The following is a 19,805-nucleotide window of genomic DNA, read 5'->3' on the forward strand; positions in this document are numbered from 1 at the left end:
AGAACACAGCAAGCCCATGAATTAAAACCAGAAACTGTTTAGGATAGGAGGGGGAGTGAGCCTCTCCCTCAACAATGGCTCGATGTTGCTTCTGAAAAGAAGTTTCTGACACACACCAGGTAATTAATTTAAATAAAAATGCCACAACTAATTGTAGCATATCGCCACAGCATGGATTCCGAGCGATCCCATTAACACAATGGAAGGAAACAGCTCCCGATGAGCTATTACCATGTACTGGGCCCCTAATCCCCAAACAGAGAAAAAGATTTACACAATAGGCTCTAATGGTTTCCAAGGAGCTGTTACTGTATGTCAAGTAAATAAAATCTTATTCAAATGTATTTATTTTGCACATTTAAACCTTCCTGCTGCAGATGCAAATTAGCAAAAATCTCTCCTTGCCTTGAAAACAAACAAATAACAATTCTTAATTCTGAGCTGTTCCTGAGCTACTTGCTGCTTCTTGGGGAGTAGTCACACACACAAACTGATAAGAGCAATGCACTGGGTATACCGGTTTGGGCACAGAGCTCTTCCTGGCACTGACTCGCTGCAGGATCTTGCAGGCTAAAGGTTTTCAAAGTATGTAATTAACCAAAATAGCTCCAAAAAGGAAAAGAAATCAGGTCAAGGACAAGTTGATTTGGAAGCAAAAACAATTACTTCTTTATTAAGAAGACAGAAAAGGATACCAGTGGGAACCCAATGAAATAGATTTGTGTTCACTGCAAGCTGTTTATCACAGGGAAGAGACAGCTACAAAAAAAACTCCTACTCTTGACCAATCTAAAGAGGTTATACAGGGTGCCGCTCAGCTTCAGAGTTTGGAGATTATCATGCTATGCTGTTACAGCGCTGTTATGACACTCTAAATCCAGTGGCATTTTTCTGTAGAATCCTGGGAGTTGTAGTTTCGTGAGGCCCAGGACCTCTCTGGCTGAGAATTTTAAAGGTTTAAACTGTAATTCCGGGATTCAACAGCAGTTAATGTGGAATAACAGCAACATAACAGTATGATAATCTCCTAAAACAAACAGCAATGTAACAGTGTGATAATCTCCTAAAACAAACCTGAACCCTCTCTTGAGTGAACACTGCCACCCCGATTTAGCATCTCATTCTTCCCCTGATGGAACATCTGCTCTGTTAAAAATATTTGTTTTATTGCATTTATATGTTTAAATTGTTTTATAATTTGATATGTTATATTATTATTTGTTGTTGTACTTATTGCATTTATATGTTTTAATTGTTGTATGATGTTGCCATAATCTGTAAGCTGCTCTGAGTCCCCATCGGGGTTGAGAAGAGCGGGGTATAAATACAGTAAATAATAATAAATAATAATTAATTTTCTCATTCTCTAATAGGAGGTAAAGTCCAAAAAAAGGAAGGGAAGCAGGTATTGGATGAAAGAGGCCATATGACGAAGGCTCTCTCCCTAGCTCCCTCCCTCCCCCCCCCCCCCCTTTCTTTCTGGGGATCCTTTGCTCCTGAGGATTATGCTCTCTTTCTGTGGAGACTTTGGAGATTTTCTCTTGCTTCTGTCTAACCTTTGCAGATTCCTTCTTGCTTCTATGGAAATCTGACTTTGTTTTTGTGCACTGAGGAATCAGTCTTTACAGGCTCATAAGCAGGATTTCGATTCGGGGGAGGGGGTCTGAGTTTTTTTCAGGGGGGGGGGTTGGGGGGGCTGAGTTTCAGGGGGGGGGGGCTGAGTCTGAGTGAAAGAGGGTCTACCCTAGCAAACCTTTTGTATCATTACCCCAATACCCCCATGCATATGGGATATATTGAGTATGGTGATCAGATCATGATATGAATAAACATAACAGTTTAAATAATGCACCAGTAAGGCCTTTTCGCGAACCACCATGAGAATTTCGGGGGGGGGGGGGGGCTGAAGCCCCTCAAGCCCCCCTCCTCCCCCCCCCCCCCCCCCCCCCGGCTACATGCCTGAGTCTTTATTATTTCCCTCCCAAGTGAAATCAGATCCGCTCCATCCCTCCTGACTTTCTGGAAAAAAGTGAAATCCTGACTGTGGGATCAGGCCTTTGTGGACTAGACTGACTTGATGGCAAGGGTATGGTTTTAATGGACTCTGATGGACTGCTTTTAGGATGATGACTTAAATTGGCAATTGTTTTAATGTTTTTACAATGTTTTATACTGTTTTTACTTAATATGTATGTCTATGTTTTTTGTTGTTAGCCGCCCTGAGTCCCTCTGCGGAAGTCGAAATAGGACAGGATATAAATGTCCCAAATAAATAAATATAATGCCCATCTCCCTGTTCCTAAATTTGAGGCGTTCACCTGGTGTGAAGGAGACACTTCTGGGTAGGGCAAAACATGACCTTAATATTATTCTATGGGTAGTTCAAGAGACAATGTTCCAAGTGTTTAAAGTGATGGGTGCAAAGCTTATTTATTTATTTATTTGCGATATTTGTATACCGCCCTTCTCAACCCTGAAGGGGACTCAGGGTGGTTTCTCAACCCTGAAGGGGACTCAGGGTGGTTTGCGCCTCATGTGCAAAAAAAAAGTCCATGTGCAAAGGGGCAGATGTGAACATGACCTCTGCCGGTCACCCTATTGTAATGGATTCTAATGATTCTTAGTGACTCGGGGAGATTAAAACAATGGAGGTGCAACACATCAGACAAATGCTAATCCAGTATAAATATTTGCTCTCTTTCAGATATTGCCCACATCTCTGGTAACTGCACAATAAAGTGTACTCTTCTGAGCAGGACCGTAGCCAGAAAAGAAATTTGGGGGTTGGGGGTTGAAACTTTTTGTTAGCAAATCATGAAGAGTAGTTCCACAACACAAAATAATTTAAATTATATGGTTCATTGTATATTTTTGTATAGATTTAATTAAATCCAATTTCTATTTTAGTTACAAAGTTTCAAGTCTTAAAATAATTAAACATAACTGTTAATTGGTAATTTATAGTTACAAAAGAATACCACAACATCTGTTGGAAACACTTGAAATCTGTGCCAATCGATAAACTTTGGTGGACACTCAAGAATGCAAGTCAGAGTGTGAACACTGGAATGAGCACATTTCAGTTTCCAGTTAATTCCATGAGTAGGAATGGTAATAAGTTTGAACTTCAAATTTACCCAACAACTTTAAAATTTCGATGAGACTAAACATAGTCATCACTTTTCAAGTTGCAATGGCACCTTATTCAGACAATGACAAATATGGATAGTATAGTTAGTATGCTGTACCTAACCCTCTGGATGCTCTGGGAGATATAATATGAGGATCCTTCTCATATAATATTTCACTGGCTCCTGAAATTGCTCAGCAGAGCTCTCCAAGTAAGAAATAATTCTGTTTGTTCACACCACAACTTCTGAAACAATTGGATCTTTCTTTCATCTATGTCATGGCTCACTCTTCCTCAGCATAACAACAGCTTTGTTTCTTGTTCCCCCTTCTTTGCTTTTCTCTTTGAAACCTCATTTCCCACCAACTTACCCTGCTCCTCCCCTTTAGAGATCTCTGCAGCAAGTTTGTATGACTACTTGGCTTCCAGAACAGACCAGATCTGATGCCTTCTATTTTGTTAGGCCATGAGCCTGACCAGGCAGAAACTGGAGGGCTCTCAGATACATGAGAAGACCACATGGTCCCCTCCAGATTGGCCCCAGCCTGAGGCAACAACAGCCCAAAGGCATGAAGCCCAACATGTTGTCTGAATAAAATGGAGACAGACTTCCAAATGAAGGATGCCTCCCAATATAATGGCAAAATTTGAAGCCTAACATGGTGCCTGAAACAAAAGAGAGCTCCTGGTTTCTGAGCCAGTTTGGCAAAATCCAATTGGAGTGAACAAAATACTTAAGGACTAATTGCTCTCTTGAATGCAGCAGTGAGGACATTTTTTTAATCAGCTGGAGGGATGAGCTTCAAAGGAAAATTAGACTTTGCACTTTTAATATGGGGCTTGACTTATTCCAAGGTGGCCAGGGATCCAGGATATCATTCCCTACCCTGCCTTTTGTTGTAGATTCTGGCTTAAAAGAGAAGGCTCCACGCCTAAAAGCTTCCTTGCAAATCATATTTCTTGAGCATAACTCATGACAACACACACACATAGGCATTGTCAATTTTAATAAGTTTTTGGTGATGCCTCTAGAAATGTTTCCTTTGCAGTATTTTTACTAAATTGGCTGACGTTAGTTGAAGAGTGCCATAATTTATGTACATCTGTATATCATCGTGATGTCATCCCATTCAATTATCTGCTCACCAACTGACGGGGATCATCCAGAAAGCTGATAGATGTTGTTTAAAAAAGAATATCCAGGTAAAAATGTTGACAAAAGACACAAAATTACATAAGTAGGATTTAAAAAACTGAACATCTTCACAATTTAAGTCTTTCTCAAATATTATTTCTTGTCCTTCCCCTGCCTCACCTCCCATATACAGTAGAGTCTTGCTTATCCAACCTTCATTCATCCAGCGTTCCATATTATCCAACACAGTCTGCCTCCCATCCGGATCCACAGCTGTTTAAATACATTGTGATATTTTGGTGCTAAATTTGTAAATACAGTAATTACTACATAACGCTACCATGTATTGAATTACTTTTTCTATTGATTTATTGTAAAACATGATGTTTTGGTGCTTAATTTGTAAAATCATAACGTAATTTGATGTTTAATAGGTTTTTCCTTAATTCCTCCTCATTATCCAACATTTTTGCTTATCCAACGTTCTTCTGGCCCATTTATGCTGGATAAGTGAGACTCTACTGTACCTTCATATCAAAAATCAAATGGAAGATTACTTCCTAGAATCCTGACTAGAGGTTGGAAAAGTGACATTGTGGACTACAACTCCCAGAAGATCCCTGGCAGCATGGATGATGGGCATGTTGGCTGGAGTATTGTGGGAGTTGTCACTACTTTTCCAGGCTCTGGTCTTAATGACAACTTTTAAAAAAGAGTGCTTACCATTGCGAGTGGAACAATTCCGGAAAATGTTGCTTGGCTGACAAAGATCTCCGAGACCACAAGCTCACTCACAGCATCATCTCGAGGGTATTCAACCTGCCAAGTGATTTGCTGGACCCCAACTAGCCCACTGCTGTTGTCAATTTCAAAGTCCATCTGCAGGATCTCATAGGAGGAGATGTTCACCCTGAAAACCAGAAATTGCCAGAAAGTTTAACTTCTATTTTATATCACTAAGCTGCATAGTACAATTCTGTATTACTATGCCATATGATACCATATTGTTCCAAAATAATAAGTGCTCTGAATATTGGCCTAAGATTCCAGAAGACCAGGGTTCAAAACCCTATTCATTCACGGAAACCCACTGGGTGACCTTGGGCAAGTTACTCCCTTGTGAATCCCCCGTCTGAATACATATCATCAAAAAAATCTGAGCACAATGTTGCTATAAAGTTGTAACTTCGGAGTCCTCCTAGACACATCACTGTACCTGGAACCCTGGGTCTCGGTGGTGGCCAGGGAAGCTTTTGCATAAAACTTATGCACCGGTTGTGCCCGTACCTTGGGAAGTCAGCTTTGGCCATGGTAGTCCACACTCTTTTTACATCCCAAATAGACTACTACAATGAGCCTTTAAAGACTGTTTGGAAGCTTCAAATAGTCCAATAGGCAGCAGCCCGGTTGCTTACTAGAGTGGCGTACAGGGAGCATACACCCCACCTGTTACATCCACTCCACAGGCTGCCAATCTGCTACCAAGCGCAATTCAAAGTACTGGCTTTGGTCTATAAAACCCTAAATGGTTCCGGTCCAGCTTATCTGTACGAACTTATCTCCCTCTATGAACCATCTCAGAGGTTAAGATTGTCTAGGGAGGCCCTGCTCTCAATCCTGCCTCCTTCGCAGACGTGAGTGGTGCGAACAAGAGACAGGGCCTTTTCAGTGATGACCCCTCGGCTGTGAACCAAACCTTTGGACAATAATTCTCAGTGCAATAAGTCTTTATGGAACAATGCAATTGACAACCAGAATGGCTCCTGGAATATGCCTTTGGATTGTGATTTTAATTAACTGTTTTAAGATGGATATGGTTTAATTACTGGTTTTAATGTATACGTATTATTTTATATATGTATATATGGCATCTAACTGTGCCTGTTTTGTAAGACACCCTGAGTCCCCTTTGGGGTGAGAATGGCAGGATATAAATGCAATAAATAAATAATAAATGAATAATTTGGAGCCAACTTGAAGGCACATAAGAGACAACATACAACATTAGTATAGGTATACAAAGTGTTCTGTAAGGGGTAGCCCAGATGTCTGCAAGCTAAGGCCCATGGGCTAGATGGGGCCCTCCAAGATCATTTCCCCGGTCCCACCCCTAAACTTTAACCTTAGGGTTGCCCTAAGTCTGAAATGACTTAAAGGCACACAACAACAACAATCCAAATTAACCTGGCTATCTCATCAGCCAAAAGCAGACACAGACTTCCCACTGAAATACTGATAAGTTTAAGTTGGTTAAAACTGTTCGTCATTTTAAATAATGTATTATTCTTTCATGTTTTTTGCACTACAAATATATGAGCAGTGTGCATAGGAATTCATTCATTTTTTAAAAAATTATAGTCCCATCCCGTTCGTTCCCCCATCCCCATGAACTGTCCCTCTGCTTAAGAAGTTCGAAGACCCCTGGTCTAGCCAAAGGTATTTTACTGCCTGAGACAAATAGTACTCTCCACTGACACCAGACAGAATGAAGGAGCCCCCGGTGGTGCAGTGGGTTAAACCCTTGTGCCGGCAGGACTGAAAACTGACAGGTCAGAGGTTTTAATCCAGGGAGAGCGCAGATGAGCTCCCTCTGTCAGCTCTAGCACCCCATGCAGGGACATGACAGAAGCCTCCCACAAGGACGGTAACACATCAAAACATCCGGGCGTCCCTTGGGCAACGTACTTGTAGACGGCCTATTCCCTCATACCAGAAGTGACTTGCAGTTTCCCAAGTTGCTCCTGACATTAAAAAAAATACCCTTAATAATGGATGACTCTCTTTCAGCAACAGCAGGTCAATTTGTCATTCAGCTCATCACTGGCCAGAGTAGATGGGACTGGTGGTAAATGAAATCCGGCTCCCACCGAAAGGCCACCTGTTTTAATTCATTTAATTGTTTGCTGGAATCCTATTGTGGCTTTAAACTAGCAGAAATGCTGTTATATTAGCGTTTGGAAGTTGCATAACTTCCAAGCCATAGTGGTGTTGTTGTGCAAGATGGTTGACTTTGATGGAAACATCTGGGCATCCCCTGGGCAACGTCCTTGCAGACAGCCAATTCTTTCACACTAGAAGTGACTTGCAGTTTCTCAAGTCACTCCTGACATTAAAAAAAAACCCAGACTAAACGCCTTTTTTATTTCAATGGTGACAATGTGAAAGTACCCCACACAAGAGATTTGGCTGTGTAGGAAGTATGGGACAAGTTATTAGACAGATGGAAACATCTATCTAGTCCAGGAATAATAGCTTCCCCACTATCACCACACACATATGCAAATCTAAAATCGTAATCCTGACCCAATTCATACAACAGTCACTCCAAAAACTCCACTCACCGCCGAGGAGTACAGGCACCAAACCTCCTAGGCAGCACTTTTTGACAGTTTACACCAGTGTAAAAAGGCTTGCACAGTTCACAGTGTAAAAAGGCTTGCACAGTTGCACAAGGCCATCCCCCTTCTGTAACCTCCAAGAAAGTACAAGTGAAATAGCATTTATTCTAGCATAAAATCACAACAGGATTGTTCCCAAACTTTTTCGGAGGAAATCCTTGGGTGTCCCAAATCTTTTCCCCAGAAGCTGCACTCAACAAAGCCAAAGGTGAAAATTCAAGTACAAAGCATCATGCCGCTTATTATTAGTGGTAGCTTTTAAAAGTGTGTGTGTGCATACACACACAACGACATATACACTGGCGAGGAGACTGAAATGTAACCAAACACATTGACCCATTAACTTCCACATTTTCATCCTAATTTTTGTGGTCCATTGTTATGCATCTGATTTGGAGTGGGAACAGAGGCGGCTCTAGGTAATTTTCAACTGTAAGCAAACAGTATTTTGGCACCCCCAACCAATCAGTGATATATATTTTCTGTTCGTCGTGGGAGTTCTGTGTGCCATATTTGGTTCAATTCCATCATTGGTGGAGTGCAGAATGCTCTTTGATTGTAGGTGAACTATACATCCCAGTAACTACAACTCGCATATGTCAAGGTCTATTTTCCCCCAAGAGCACCTCAAGAGAGCCCCTGGGCAAAATCAACTATACTGCAAATGCTTACTTTGTGTAATGGGTTGAGCCGCCCCTGAGTGGGGAGCTAAAATACTCTGATGTCTCAGACCTAAAAAAGCTGTCACTTGGCCATCCTTTCTTGCTTTTTCCTCTGCTGCCAATTTCACATGGGGGGCGGGGGGGCAAGGCACTCTCTTTATGCAAGTCGCCCCTCTGTTTTTTTAGCAGCTGTGCAAAAAACAGTTGTACAACTAGTCAGAGAAGTTTTGTTCTAATTAGGTCTCACGTTCAAGAATTTGCATGTCTTTCGTTCTCCCCATCAGAGGAACTTCTCAAAGTGAGCTCACTTGCATGGATAAGCTTTGGCAGTCGCTTCTCGAACGACAGATAGCAAGACTTCCTCTCTAGCCAGACTCTTGGTTTTATTTCTCCATCTTGCCGACAGATAATTTAGCCCCTGTGCTCCGGTATCTGGGACACCAAATCCCCCACGGGGAAGACGGCAATCAATCCATGGCCTTTGTTCCACGTCTCTTCCCGAGGTCACAGCTATAATGAACCAGCACTAAAACTTTCCCAAAGTGAATTTCTTTTTCTGTCTCTCACTCCATAGCCTTTTGGCTGCCTCTGGAGTCTTTGTTCTAATGTTCACCCCAATGACCTAGGCTTTTCCTAGAGTATGAAGACTGATAGGTACTTCTGTCATCAGCCTGGAAGGCTATTAGCTCTCTGTTAAAGTCACATCCATTGACAGTTCATTCAGAAACTCAAGAAAAAAAATTCCTATATTCAAAAAGACTTGAAGGGCAAGGCTATGACCCTGTCCATTGCTGCAACTATATACACATAGGTGAGAGCAATGGACAAGCCAGCATAGCATCAGGGGCAAAATGGTCACAGGGGAATAACCTTTGACTGGTAAAAAATGGAACACATGTGCCCAAGCAACATCAGAATTGGTGAAGATGGCAATTAAGGAGAAAGAGCACACAAGCTTGGAGAAGCTGCAGCAGTTTACTTTTGCCTGAGCCTGCTGGGAAGGGAAAGATTCCACACCCTCCCCTCCCCTCTTTGCATTGGCTGAATTATGTGTAAACGACTTTGGCACTTTGAACTAAGTTTCGAGCAAAGGAAGTAAGTAGAAGACAGGGGTGGGGGGTGGGAAGAGGACGAAAAGGAGACAGAAAGTGAGACAAATCACACGCATCTCGTAAAATGGGTTCTCCCACAGTAAATCCAACTCGGCTGAGACAGGAGCATGATTATCTAGCCCCTCTTATTCCTGCAGAAATCCCTTTTGAACATGCTTTGAGTATGTTGACTTGTATTCATATACAGGAACGTGACTCCTCCTAATCTGGACAACTCATGGATAAGTTAAACATGAGCCAACAATGTGATGTAGCAGTTTAAAGAGCCAATGGAATTTTGGGCTGCATCAGTAGAAGTCTAGTGCCTAGATCTAGGGAAGTCATGCTAGTCCTCTATTCTGCCTTGGTCAGACCACCCCTGGAATGACACTGTGTCCAGTTCTGGGCAACGCAGTTGAAATAAAATGTTCGCAAGCTGGAATGTGACAAGAGGAGGGTGATTAAAATGGTCAAGGGTCTGAAGAACAAGCCCTATGAGGAGTGGCTTAAAGAGCTGGGCATGTTTAGCCTGCAGAAGAGAAGGCTGAGAGGAGACATGATGAGAGCCATGGATCAAGAGGGGAGGGGAAGTCATGGGAAGGAGAGAGCAAGCTTGTTTTCTGCTGCCCTGGAGACTAGGACACAGAACAACAGCTTCAAACTACAGGAAGATTCCACCTGAACACGAGGAAAAAAATCCTAACTGTGAGAGCTGTTCAGCAGTGGAATTCTCTGCCCTGGATTGTGGTAGACGCTCCTTCTTTAGATGTTTTTAAACAGAGTCTGGATAGTCATCTGTCGGGGGTGCTTTAAATGCGACTTTCCTGCTTCTTGGCAGGGGGTTGTGGACTGGATGGCCCACAAGGTCTCTTCCAATTCTATTATTCTGTTATTCTGTGCTGTCCCTGTCTTCATACACACTCCACTTTTTAGGGGGTTTTTTTAATGTGAGAAGTATACAACTTTGATAATTCACAAGTTTTAAGCCAGACACCTCCTGAACTCCTGAACATATTTTCACAGTTTGAAAGCTCTGATCATATCTATCTTTAAAATATATATATTTAAAAATAAGCACTTTGAAAAATTGAAACTTTTGGTATTGTGTTTATTCAGCATTCAAGAGGCATTCAAGAGGGGAAATCGTTTCTTGCAGGCAAGATTTTATTTGGTTTAATTTTTCAACAAACAAAGCTATTGGGATGATCAGGGGAAGAAAGGGTTCAGTGTTTCCTTTTCAACCAGGAAGGACAGTCCACAATGGATGCCATATCTCCCAAAATGAGTGACTAAGGTGCATCTCTTACCATACTGTACAATGCACTGAACAAAGTGATTTCAGAAGCCCAAAGATGGAAGATACCCGTTTTCATTAAAGTTTGAGACAACTTGAAGCTTGGTTTGGGACAAGATTAGAACAATGTTGTGTAGTAAAAGGTGTTTCTGTTTAATATCTTCGGAGCCTTCAACATGGTTAGAGATTGCTGTGACAATCTCCAGGGACATTTTAAAAGCCACTGAAAAGTGGGATGACAGAGAATTCATCAGAACTGACCTTGCCAACTATGGACACAGGAAGAGTATGGCCCATTCATGTCCATATCTCTTGCCTCTGGCTCAGATAACCATTTTTTTCATTAAACCAAACCCAAACTCCATGACATCCTGCCGCAGGATAGTTCTGGGTATGAACAAGATGTTGTAATTAACCTCTGTTAAGGACCCCAGCATCTTCGAAGACAAGGATAGGAATGGTTTCAGCCTGAGGGCCAAATTCAAGTTCGGAAATATCCTTGGGAGCCAAACATCTAGACAATATCAACATCTTTTGGCTTAAAGCTGTTAGTGCTAATAGCTAAGTCTCAGACTTTTTAGATCAGATGAAATCTATAAAAACTTGGAAATCACCAAACCTTGACACCATTTGTATGTGGGAATGCCTAGGAAACATCAGAGGACCAACTTCAGTCCCTAAGAGGTAAGATTTGATCCTAAAATCTTATCCCTGTTGGAACATGAGGTTGATGATATTGACAGCAGAGTTGTGGTCCCTGGTTTCTGAAATCTAATTTCTTAAGGCACACACTGGACACCTCTTCGTTCATTTAGCATTTTTTCCAGTGACAAGTGAAACCAATTTTATCTGAGCCGTGTGGCCTTTATGTGTCTGATGACATTTCATGGGTGGCACGTAGATATGTCTCTATACCTCTGTCTGCCCTCCTTCAAAACTAATATTTTAACTGATGAAGCCCTTCTCACCATGGCCATTTCCATATTGTTGGAGAGAGTTCCAGATATTTTTCTCTAGATGGATTCAGTGCAACAAGTATCCACAGGAACATCCATCAACTTGACTCTCTCATCAGCCAAAAGCAGGCCCACACTTCTCATTGAAATCCTGATAAGTCTATGTTGGTTAAAACTGGTCTTCATTTTAAGTATTGTATTGTTCTTTCATTTTTTTCTTGCACTACAAATAATATATGTGCAGTGTGCATTCGACTTGTGTGCAGATCTGTTTTACTTTGGCACCTTTGGTACCTTCGCAAGCACATAACAGGAAGAGCCCTCCTGGTATGAAAACTTGCCTGACAAGAAAGCAAGCAGGAGCTGATCTCAGCTCCTCATCTGCTTTTCAGCATCACAGTTTAATCCAGCAAACAAAAAGAAAACCCTCTCCTTTAAAGTAGAGAGAAGGAAGGGGGGGAGGAAGGGAGGAAGGAAGGATTATACCCAAAGCAGAAAGGAAATTGAAGCGTGCCAGGAAAAAAGAAGGGGTTTTTTAAGGAAGCGCAGGGAGGATAGCTCCAGGAGGCCATTGCTCTTCCTCAACTGGAAGTGGGAAAGCCTCCTTAAAATGCCAATGGAAAGAGTATGTGGCATGGTGCAGGCCCAGGAGAGAAGAGTGCATGGTGTGGTGCAGGCCCAGGAGAGAAAGCATGAGCATGCCAGTGTCTGCAGTGCTTCTCCTCTACAGTAGAAATAGCTTTAAGAAGCCCTCCTTTAAATGCCTTGGAAAGAGTGTGTGGTGTGGTACAGGCCTGGGAGAGAAAGTGTGTGTACCTTCCTGCAGCGCCTCTCCTCTACAGTAGAAACAGCTTAAATGCCTAAAATAATGTGAAGAGGAGAATGGGAAGCCGGATAAAAAACAAATCTTTCAGCACCCCAAAGCAAAAACAGATATCTGCCCTCCCGAATTCGAGAGGCTCCTGAAAACTGGATCAGAGCCCCCACCGAAATCCGAGACACTAAGACAGATTGCAGTTTAGTTGGAGCGCACAAGCCTAGTGTGCATAAGAATTTGTCCATATTTTTTTCAAGCTACAGTCTGGTCACCCAACAGTCTAAGGGACCGTGAGCCAGCCCTCCGCTTAAAAGGTTTGAGGACCCCTGGCTTACAGGGATGATATTGATTGTTGCTTGATCTGTGAAGAATTCTGATAATTGCAACTTGTGTTGTCAGAATGGGGTTATAACCAGCCAATAGAAATGAAGTTTTGGCTGCTGTATCCCAACTTGTTTTATTGCAAATGAAAGGCCATAAGATCAGAGTATATAGTTCAGATTGGGGTGCAGTGTAGGGGAGACGAGGATAGTTGATGCATATATCTATGGCTACCTGTATATTTTATTTTATTTTATTTTATTTTATTTTATTTTAAGAGGACTAGATGTATGTTGTATGTTGTATGTTATGTCTGCATTGTTTGATTTTGATAAGGCCAGTTGGCTAATCAATAAAATTGTTGTTGTTGATAATTGCAACAACTGCAAAAGTGAGTTGAAATAGTGTAAAACTGACTTACATTGTAATCGAAGGTGACACCCCCCCCCCCAGCACTCTGTAAAATATAGTTCATAATCAGGGAATTCATAGTTTTGCCAAGGACACCAGGCTGGAATGATCCCATGATCCCCTATCTCTCCCCCATGTGGGAACCTAAAGCTCTTTCCATGGCCCCATGGCCCCGCATGGCAACGCCCCTGCAACCCAAAGTAGCATCTGACCAATTTGCCTATTTATGAATTGGAATCCTTTTTTTATGAATGAAACTCCTGTTTTATGAATGACTCAGTGCTTCAATGAGCTTTCCATCATCTTACATGTTCTCTGGGTGGCCAAGATGAATCTTCCCTTGACCCTGCATGCCCCCCCCCCTTCCCCATATGAACTCTGTATATGCCCCATGTCCCCATCCATGATATGTATGTATGGCTATATGAAATATGAAGCAAGGTGACCTTTTCAAGAACTATACCAGCAACTCATGGTTTCAGGGACAGCATAGCTTCCTGAGCTGGTAATCCCCTAACAAAAGGACTTGGCAGAGACCCATTTGCATGGACAAGAAGTACATGGCCCTCTCTTCCCGGATTTCAGAGGGTCCTGTTGACCAGACCATCCAGGATAATGTGGCCCATGGACATATAGAAGTATTCAACACAAAAGACACTTCCCAAAACACAAGCAGCCAGGGATGTGTCACTGCCTCCCCCCATTGTGCCATTTCCTCATCCCTGAAAAGGTATCTCAACTCCCATAATCAAGTACAGGACCATAGAACAATGGAACTGGCTCTTCGGGGCTAGATAGAAGATGTTATTTCAAAACTCAAGACAATAGCCTGGGCTGAAGCTGGAGGGCTTAAGCCATCGCTTTGGTCCTTTATCAATACAGGTGCGGAAAGGGCCATTCATAACCCATCATCATGACATTTTTTCATTGTTTCCCTGTTTCCCACCTCCTTTCACCTCATTGGCTGAGCTCTCATTGGATCTCCTGCTGGCTTGCTGAAGTCACAGCCAATCACAACAAAGCCGGCTCAGGGGGGTTGGGCATGGGAACTTTTGAATCTGAAAGCTATATATTCTATAAACTTCTGCTCAGGGGTATGTCGATTTGTTGGCAGATTACTGCGATCATCATCCTTTCCAGCTGGAATAGAAATAAACCTCGGTGGCCTTTGCTTCAACTTGGTGAGATTTATTGGGAAATAGGGAAAATCTTTACTGGTGCTTATTGTCTCGCCAGGTGTTCCAGATCCTCCTTTTGGGTCTTGCTGGCCTCTGCAGCCCCCCCCCCCCCTAAATTCACGTTCAACATCAACATCATCACAATTCACTAACAAGATGTGGGCCTTTATCATAATCTTATCTTCTATTACCACTGGCTTCATTTGGTTTCTGCAGCCATTTTTTATAATGCCTTGCTTTATATTTTGATTTTTTTGATTGAAATTCACTTTAAAGGGGGCACATAAGCACCCTAAACCAATAAATAAATTGGAAACAAAGAGGTGCAGGTGACGCCATCCATTCTAAGTTGACCATGAGAAGTTTTCACCAGGAAGTACTATAAATATTTCCTGTGCAGGCAGGGACTTTTTCTAGGCAATGACAGCCTTCCTTGGCTCCGTTCCGCACCTGTCATTGCTGGTTTGATTCAGAGCTTGGAGAACAGACTTCTTCTTTTTTTATTGTAACTCCCAGTATTGCCCAATCAGCACATTCAGATCACAGCTTCTGGAAGAGGCACTCCAAAGAAGTCACTTTTCGAAGCCGATTCCTGGCTCCTGCCTGATCACTGCCTGCTGCTTAGATCGAATGAAAATCGATATGAACAACCACTCTTAAATGCTATTAGAGTAAACAGCATTCTGGTTGTACTGTCTGTCACCTACATTTGAGTAGAGAAATCCATTCAGAGTCTGTATGAGATGCTCTTCCTACATTTTTGATACATTATTTTACATTTTATTGTATTCTTTTATGAGAACTACCACTCCTCTTGGCATCCCCCCAGCAACAGCAAGGGTATCCCTCTGGTTAGATAAACCAGGAAATCCCAAGTGGATGGCCCCTCATGAGGGTCTTCCCCCAGGGTCAAACCAAGAATTGGCAACTTGGAAGTCCCTGAACAGACTCAGAAGTGGGCAGATCAAAAGACAATCTGGCAAAAAGGCACTACCTAAAACAATCCCATACCTTGTGTGACTGTGGAGAAGAACAGACAACTCCGCATCTGTATGCTTGTCCATTATGCCCTGCCTCATGTACAGAGGAAGAATTGTTAGAGGCTACAGACAGTGCCATTGCTGTTGCCCGTTTTTGGTCAAAAGATCTTTAGCCACCTGCGCTCCTTGTATCTTTATCAGTTTTATACTAATTCATGCAAGCTTTTGATACGAAAGAAATTGTATTCTTAAAAATTGTGTTATATTTTACTTATTTATTCCATACTTTAAAACAAATTCAGCTCTCCCAATGAACAGCCCATTCACATTACATAATCATAGCACTTTGGTTCCACATTCACTACCATGGTTCCATCCCATGGAATCCGAAGAGTTGCATTTTTGGGAGAATTCTCAGCTAGGGCATTCTAGTGCCTTGCCAAACGAACACACCTAGGAATCCACAGGATGGAATCATGGCAGTTACTTACTTACTTACTTACTTATGCGATCCCTCATAGCCCGAGGATGATGGTCCTCCAAGTCTGGTATCTTAGCAGTGGGTTCGTAGTTGGCTGTGGATCCCTATTCTTTATCCGCATGTTCTCCTGCAGTGAGGTTTCCAAGTGGAAGGTGGAATCAGTCAGGGTTGGCTTGATGTGCCTTCCTCTTGGCACGTTTCTCCCTTTCACCCTCCATTTGTGCCTCTTCGAATTCTGCAGCACTGCTGGTCACAGCCCATCCAGTTATAGCGCTCAAGGGCCAGGGCTTTGCAGTTCTCTGTGTCTATGCCGCAGTTTTTAAGATTAGCATTAAGCCCATCTTTAAATTTCTTTTCCTGTCCACCAACATTATGTTTTTGAGCTTCAACTATAGTAACTGCTTTGGGAGATGGTAATCGGGCATTCGGACAACGTGGCCAGTCCAGCAGAGTTGATGATTGAGGAGCATTGCTTCAATGCTGGTGGTCTTTGCTTCTTCCAGCACACTGACATTTGTCTGCCTGTCTTCTCAAGAGATTTGCAGGATTTTTCAGAGGCAATGCTGATGGAATTGTTCCAGGAGTTGAGTGCGACATCTGTAGACAGTCCATGTTTCGCAGGCGTATAGCAGAGTAGGGAGGACAATAGCTTTATAAACAAGCACCTTGCTCTCCCTATGGACGTCCCAGTACTCAAACACTCTCTGCTTCATTCAGAAGAAATGCTGCACTCGCAGAGTTCAGACAACGTTGTATTTCGGTATCAATGTTGACTTTGGAAGAAGTCATGGTGGTTAAAGTGAAGTAACAGCACTATGGTGGTGTTTGAGCTCCTGATCATGCAGTCCCAGAACAAGACCACAAGACCTTGCAAAAACTTGGCAAAACTCAAGTTTTAATTTTGAAAAAGAAGACAAAACTTTGACCTCTCAGGGAGAGTCAACACATACACGCACACATTTCCTTCAAGCAGAAGGAAAAGACCTTATAATTTTAGGCAGCTGGCATGCTTGCTAATAAGTCCATTTCTATGGAAATGAGTTCGCAACTATTAATTTTGCCTGCTCCTGATCTATTCTTGATGTGCTTTTCAAATTTAGAAAAACGATTCATGATTCTCTCAATTTGGTAATTACTGACTCCTTTTGATGAATCCAACCCAGTGTTTCAGACATGAGACATTCATTAGACATATTTCTTTCTGGTGAAGCTGGAGGGGGGGGGGGGCATAATAAAAAGCACCACTTAGCTTTATTGCTTCCCTGCAGTCTTAAGTGAGTAGGCCCGTATTGAACAAAGCCCAGCCATGTAATCCTATTTTCTGTCATAGCTGCTCATTTCCCCCCTTTAAAGATGTTCTGCAGGGTTTTAGCCTTGGATCGGATTTTGTGCAAGATCCCAACTGATAATGGCTCCAAAGGGAACAGAGGCTTCTGTGGGAACTACCCACACGATTCTTCATTCATATGAGACGTTGCTATATTATAACTCGAAAAGTGTAGGCTCTGTCTGCAGAAAAGTGACAATCATGCCACTCTATAAATCCTATATGAACCTGAGGCAGTAATTTCCAAGTGTGTGACAATGCACATGAGAGCGAGAGAAACAATAATGGCAGGCAGAACAAAAGGTTATGAAGAAGTTGCTCACCAAGAAACCACTTGTTGCCTTGTCTCCTGTTCCAGGCTTCTTTAGTTAACATAAAGGCTTTAAATGAAATCAAGTTTTAGAAACCATGGAGAAAAATCTGGTATGGAGTGAATTTGGTTGTGTAGAACAAAATTACAGCCACATACCTACATAATCTATGTATATAATAAAAGTCAGTGTTTGTATGTGTGTGGCGGGTGGTGTATGTGGCAGCTTTCTGATTGGCTGCCACTTCCACAGGCCACTGCAACCTCTACAAATAACTGACCTGGACCAAACTTGACATGCATAACCCCCATGACCCACTTTATGTCCTGGTGTGGTTTGGGGGAGGATGGACCATGAATGATGGGATTTGCAGTACTTTCAATTGCTTCGGCTCCCACAGACTACAGTGATGCCCACCAATGATGGAACTGGGCCAAACTTGGCACACAGAACCCCCCCCCCCCCACTTTACATCCTGGTGTGGTTTGGGGAGGATGGGCCATGGATGATGGAATTTGTAGTACTCATTTCCAGATATCACTATGACCCCCGTGAATGATGGCCTGGTGTAAACTTGGCACGCAGACCAAATGTGGCCCATTTAATGTCCTGGTGCAGTGTGGTGGAGGGCCCAACCACAGATGATGGGATTTGCAGTATCTTCATCCAATATACCTCCCACACACCAATGTGATGTTCACAAACGATGAAACTGGACCATACTTGACACACAGAACCCCCATGCAGGCATGTAGCCGGGGGGGGGGGGGGCTTGAGGGGCTTCAGCCCCCCCCCCCCCGAAATTCTCATGGTGGTTCGCGAAAAGGCCTTAATGGTGCATTATTTAAACTGTTATGTTTATTCATATCATGATCTGATCACCATACTCAATATATCCCATATGCATGGGGGTATTGGGGTAATGATACAAAAGATTTGCTAGGCTAGACCCTCTTTCACTCAGACTCAGCCCCCCCCCCCGAAACTCAGCCCCCCCCCGAAGCCCCCCTGAAAAAAATTTGCCCCCCCCCCCCGAAACGAAATCCTGGCTACGGGCCTGCCCCCATGACCCATTTTACATCCTGGTGCGGTTTGGAGTAGGCAGGACCATAGATGATGGGACTTACAGTACCTTCACTCACTCCCAGAGACCACTGTGACCCACACCAGCGACGGAACAAGACCAAACATTGCACATTGAATCGCCATGACCCACTCTTTGTCCTGGTGTTGTCTGTGGGACAATGGACCATGGACAGTGGGACTTGCAGTACCTTCACTCACTTCCTGAGTCTACTGCAACCCAAACCAATGACTGCTCAAGACAAAAATTGGCACACAGAGCCCCCATGATCCACTCTACATCCTGGTGCAGTTTGGAAGAGGATGGACCATGGACGATGGGACTTGAATATGGAAGTTGTAGTTCACTCACACCCACTTAACCCAGTTGAAATTGGATCTAGACTAAACTTGGAGCACAGACAAACAATAGTTTTCTCAAATAACCCGGGCACTGCGGGGTCTCCAAGATAATAATAATAATAATAATAATAATAATAATAATAATACACTTTATATAGGGTGGGTGACACCTGGCTTGACAACAGTTCATGTGAAATAGATCTAGGAGTCTTAGTGGACTACAAGCTGAACATGAGCCAATAAATGCTCCTGGATTACACCAGTACACAACTATTCACAGAATGGGTAATGTTGTGATGCACTCTACCCTGGTACTAGAAATTATCCAACTCCTCACTTGTAAAGAAGCACAATTATGAAATCTCTTAGTACAAGAGATTAGGGGCAGCAGTAGCACAGCAGGTTAAACCTCTAGCTGCAGGAACTCTGCTGACCAGAAGGTTGGCAGTTTGAGGCCATGAGTCAGGGTGAGCTCCCAACTGTCAGCCCTAGCTTCTGCCTACCTAGCGATTCGAAAGCATGCAATGGCAGTAGATCAATAGGTACCACCTTGATGGGAAGATAAAAGGGTGCCCAATGCAGATATGTAGACATGCCAGCAACACAATCAGAGATGTCTATGGACAACAAGCTCCTCAGCATGGAAAAAATGGAACAAGAGCACCTCCTCATAGCTGGAGTTGGGCAAAAGGGGAAGGCCTTTATCTTTGACTGTGTGGTATGTCGTTGTTCATAGTGTGCAAGTAGGCATTGAATGTTTGCCTCATATATGTATATTGTAATTCGCTCTGAGTCCCTCCGGGGAGATAAAGTGGAATATTAATAAAGTATATTATTGTTGTTGTTGTTATTATTATTATTATTATTATTATTATTATTATTTTAATC

The 19,805-nt window shown here is 42.7% G+C and overlaps 1 protein-coding gene across 1 annotated transcript in view; it reads right to left on the reverse strand.

The window, feature by feature from the left end:
• Positions 1–19,805, reverse strand: part of TMEM132B (transmembrane protein 132B) — a 514,332-nt gene that overhangs the window by 133,383 nt on the left and 361,144 nt on the right. The window contains exon 4 of the mRNA XM_060785589.2: positions 4,989–5,175. Coding sequence (XP_060641572.2) covers positions 4,989–5,175 — 187 coding nt within the window. The remainder of the gene's footprint in view (positions 1–4,988; positions 5,176–19,805) is intronic.

This window comes from Anolis sagrei, chromosome X (genome assembly GCF_037176765.1).
Source record: "Anolis sagrei isolate rAnoSag1 chromosome X, rAnoSag1.mat, whole genome shotgun sequence".
In the NCBI taxonomy this organism is placed as follows: Eukaryota; Metazoa; Chordata; class Lepidosauria; order Squamata; family Dactyloidae; genus Anolis; species Anolis sagrei.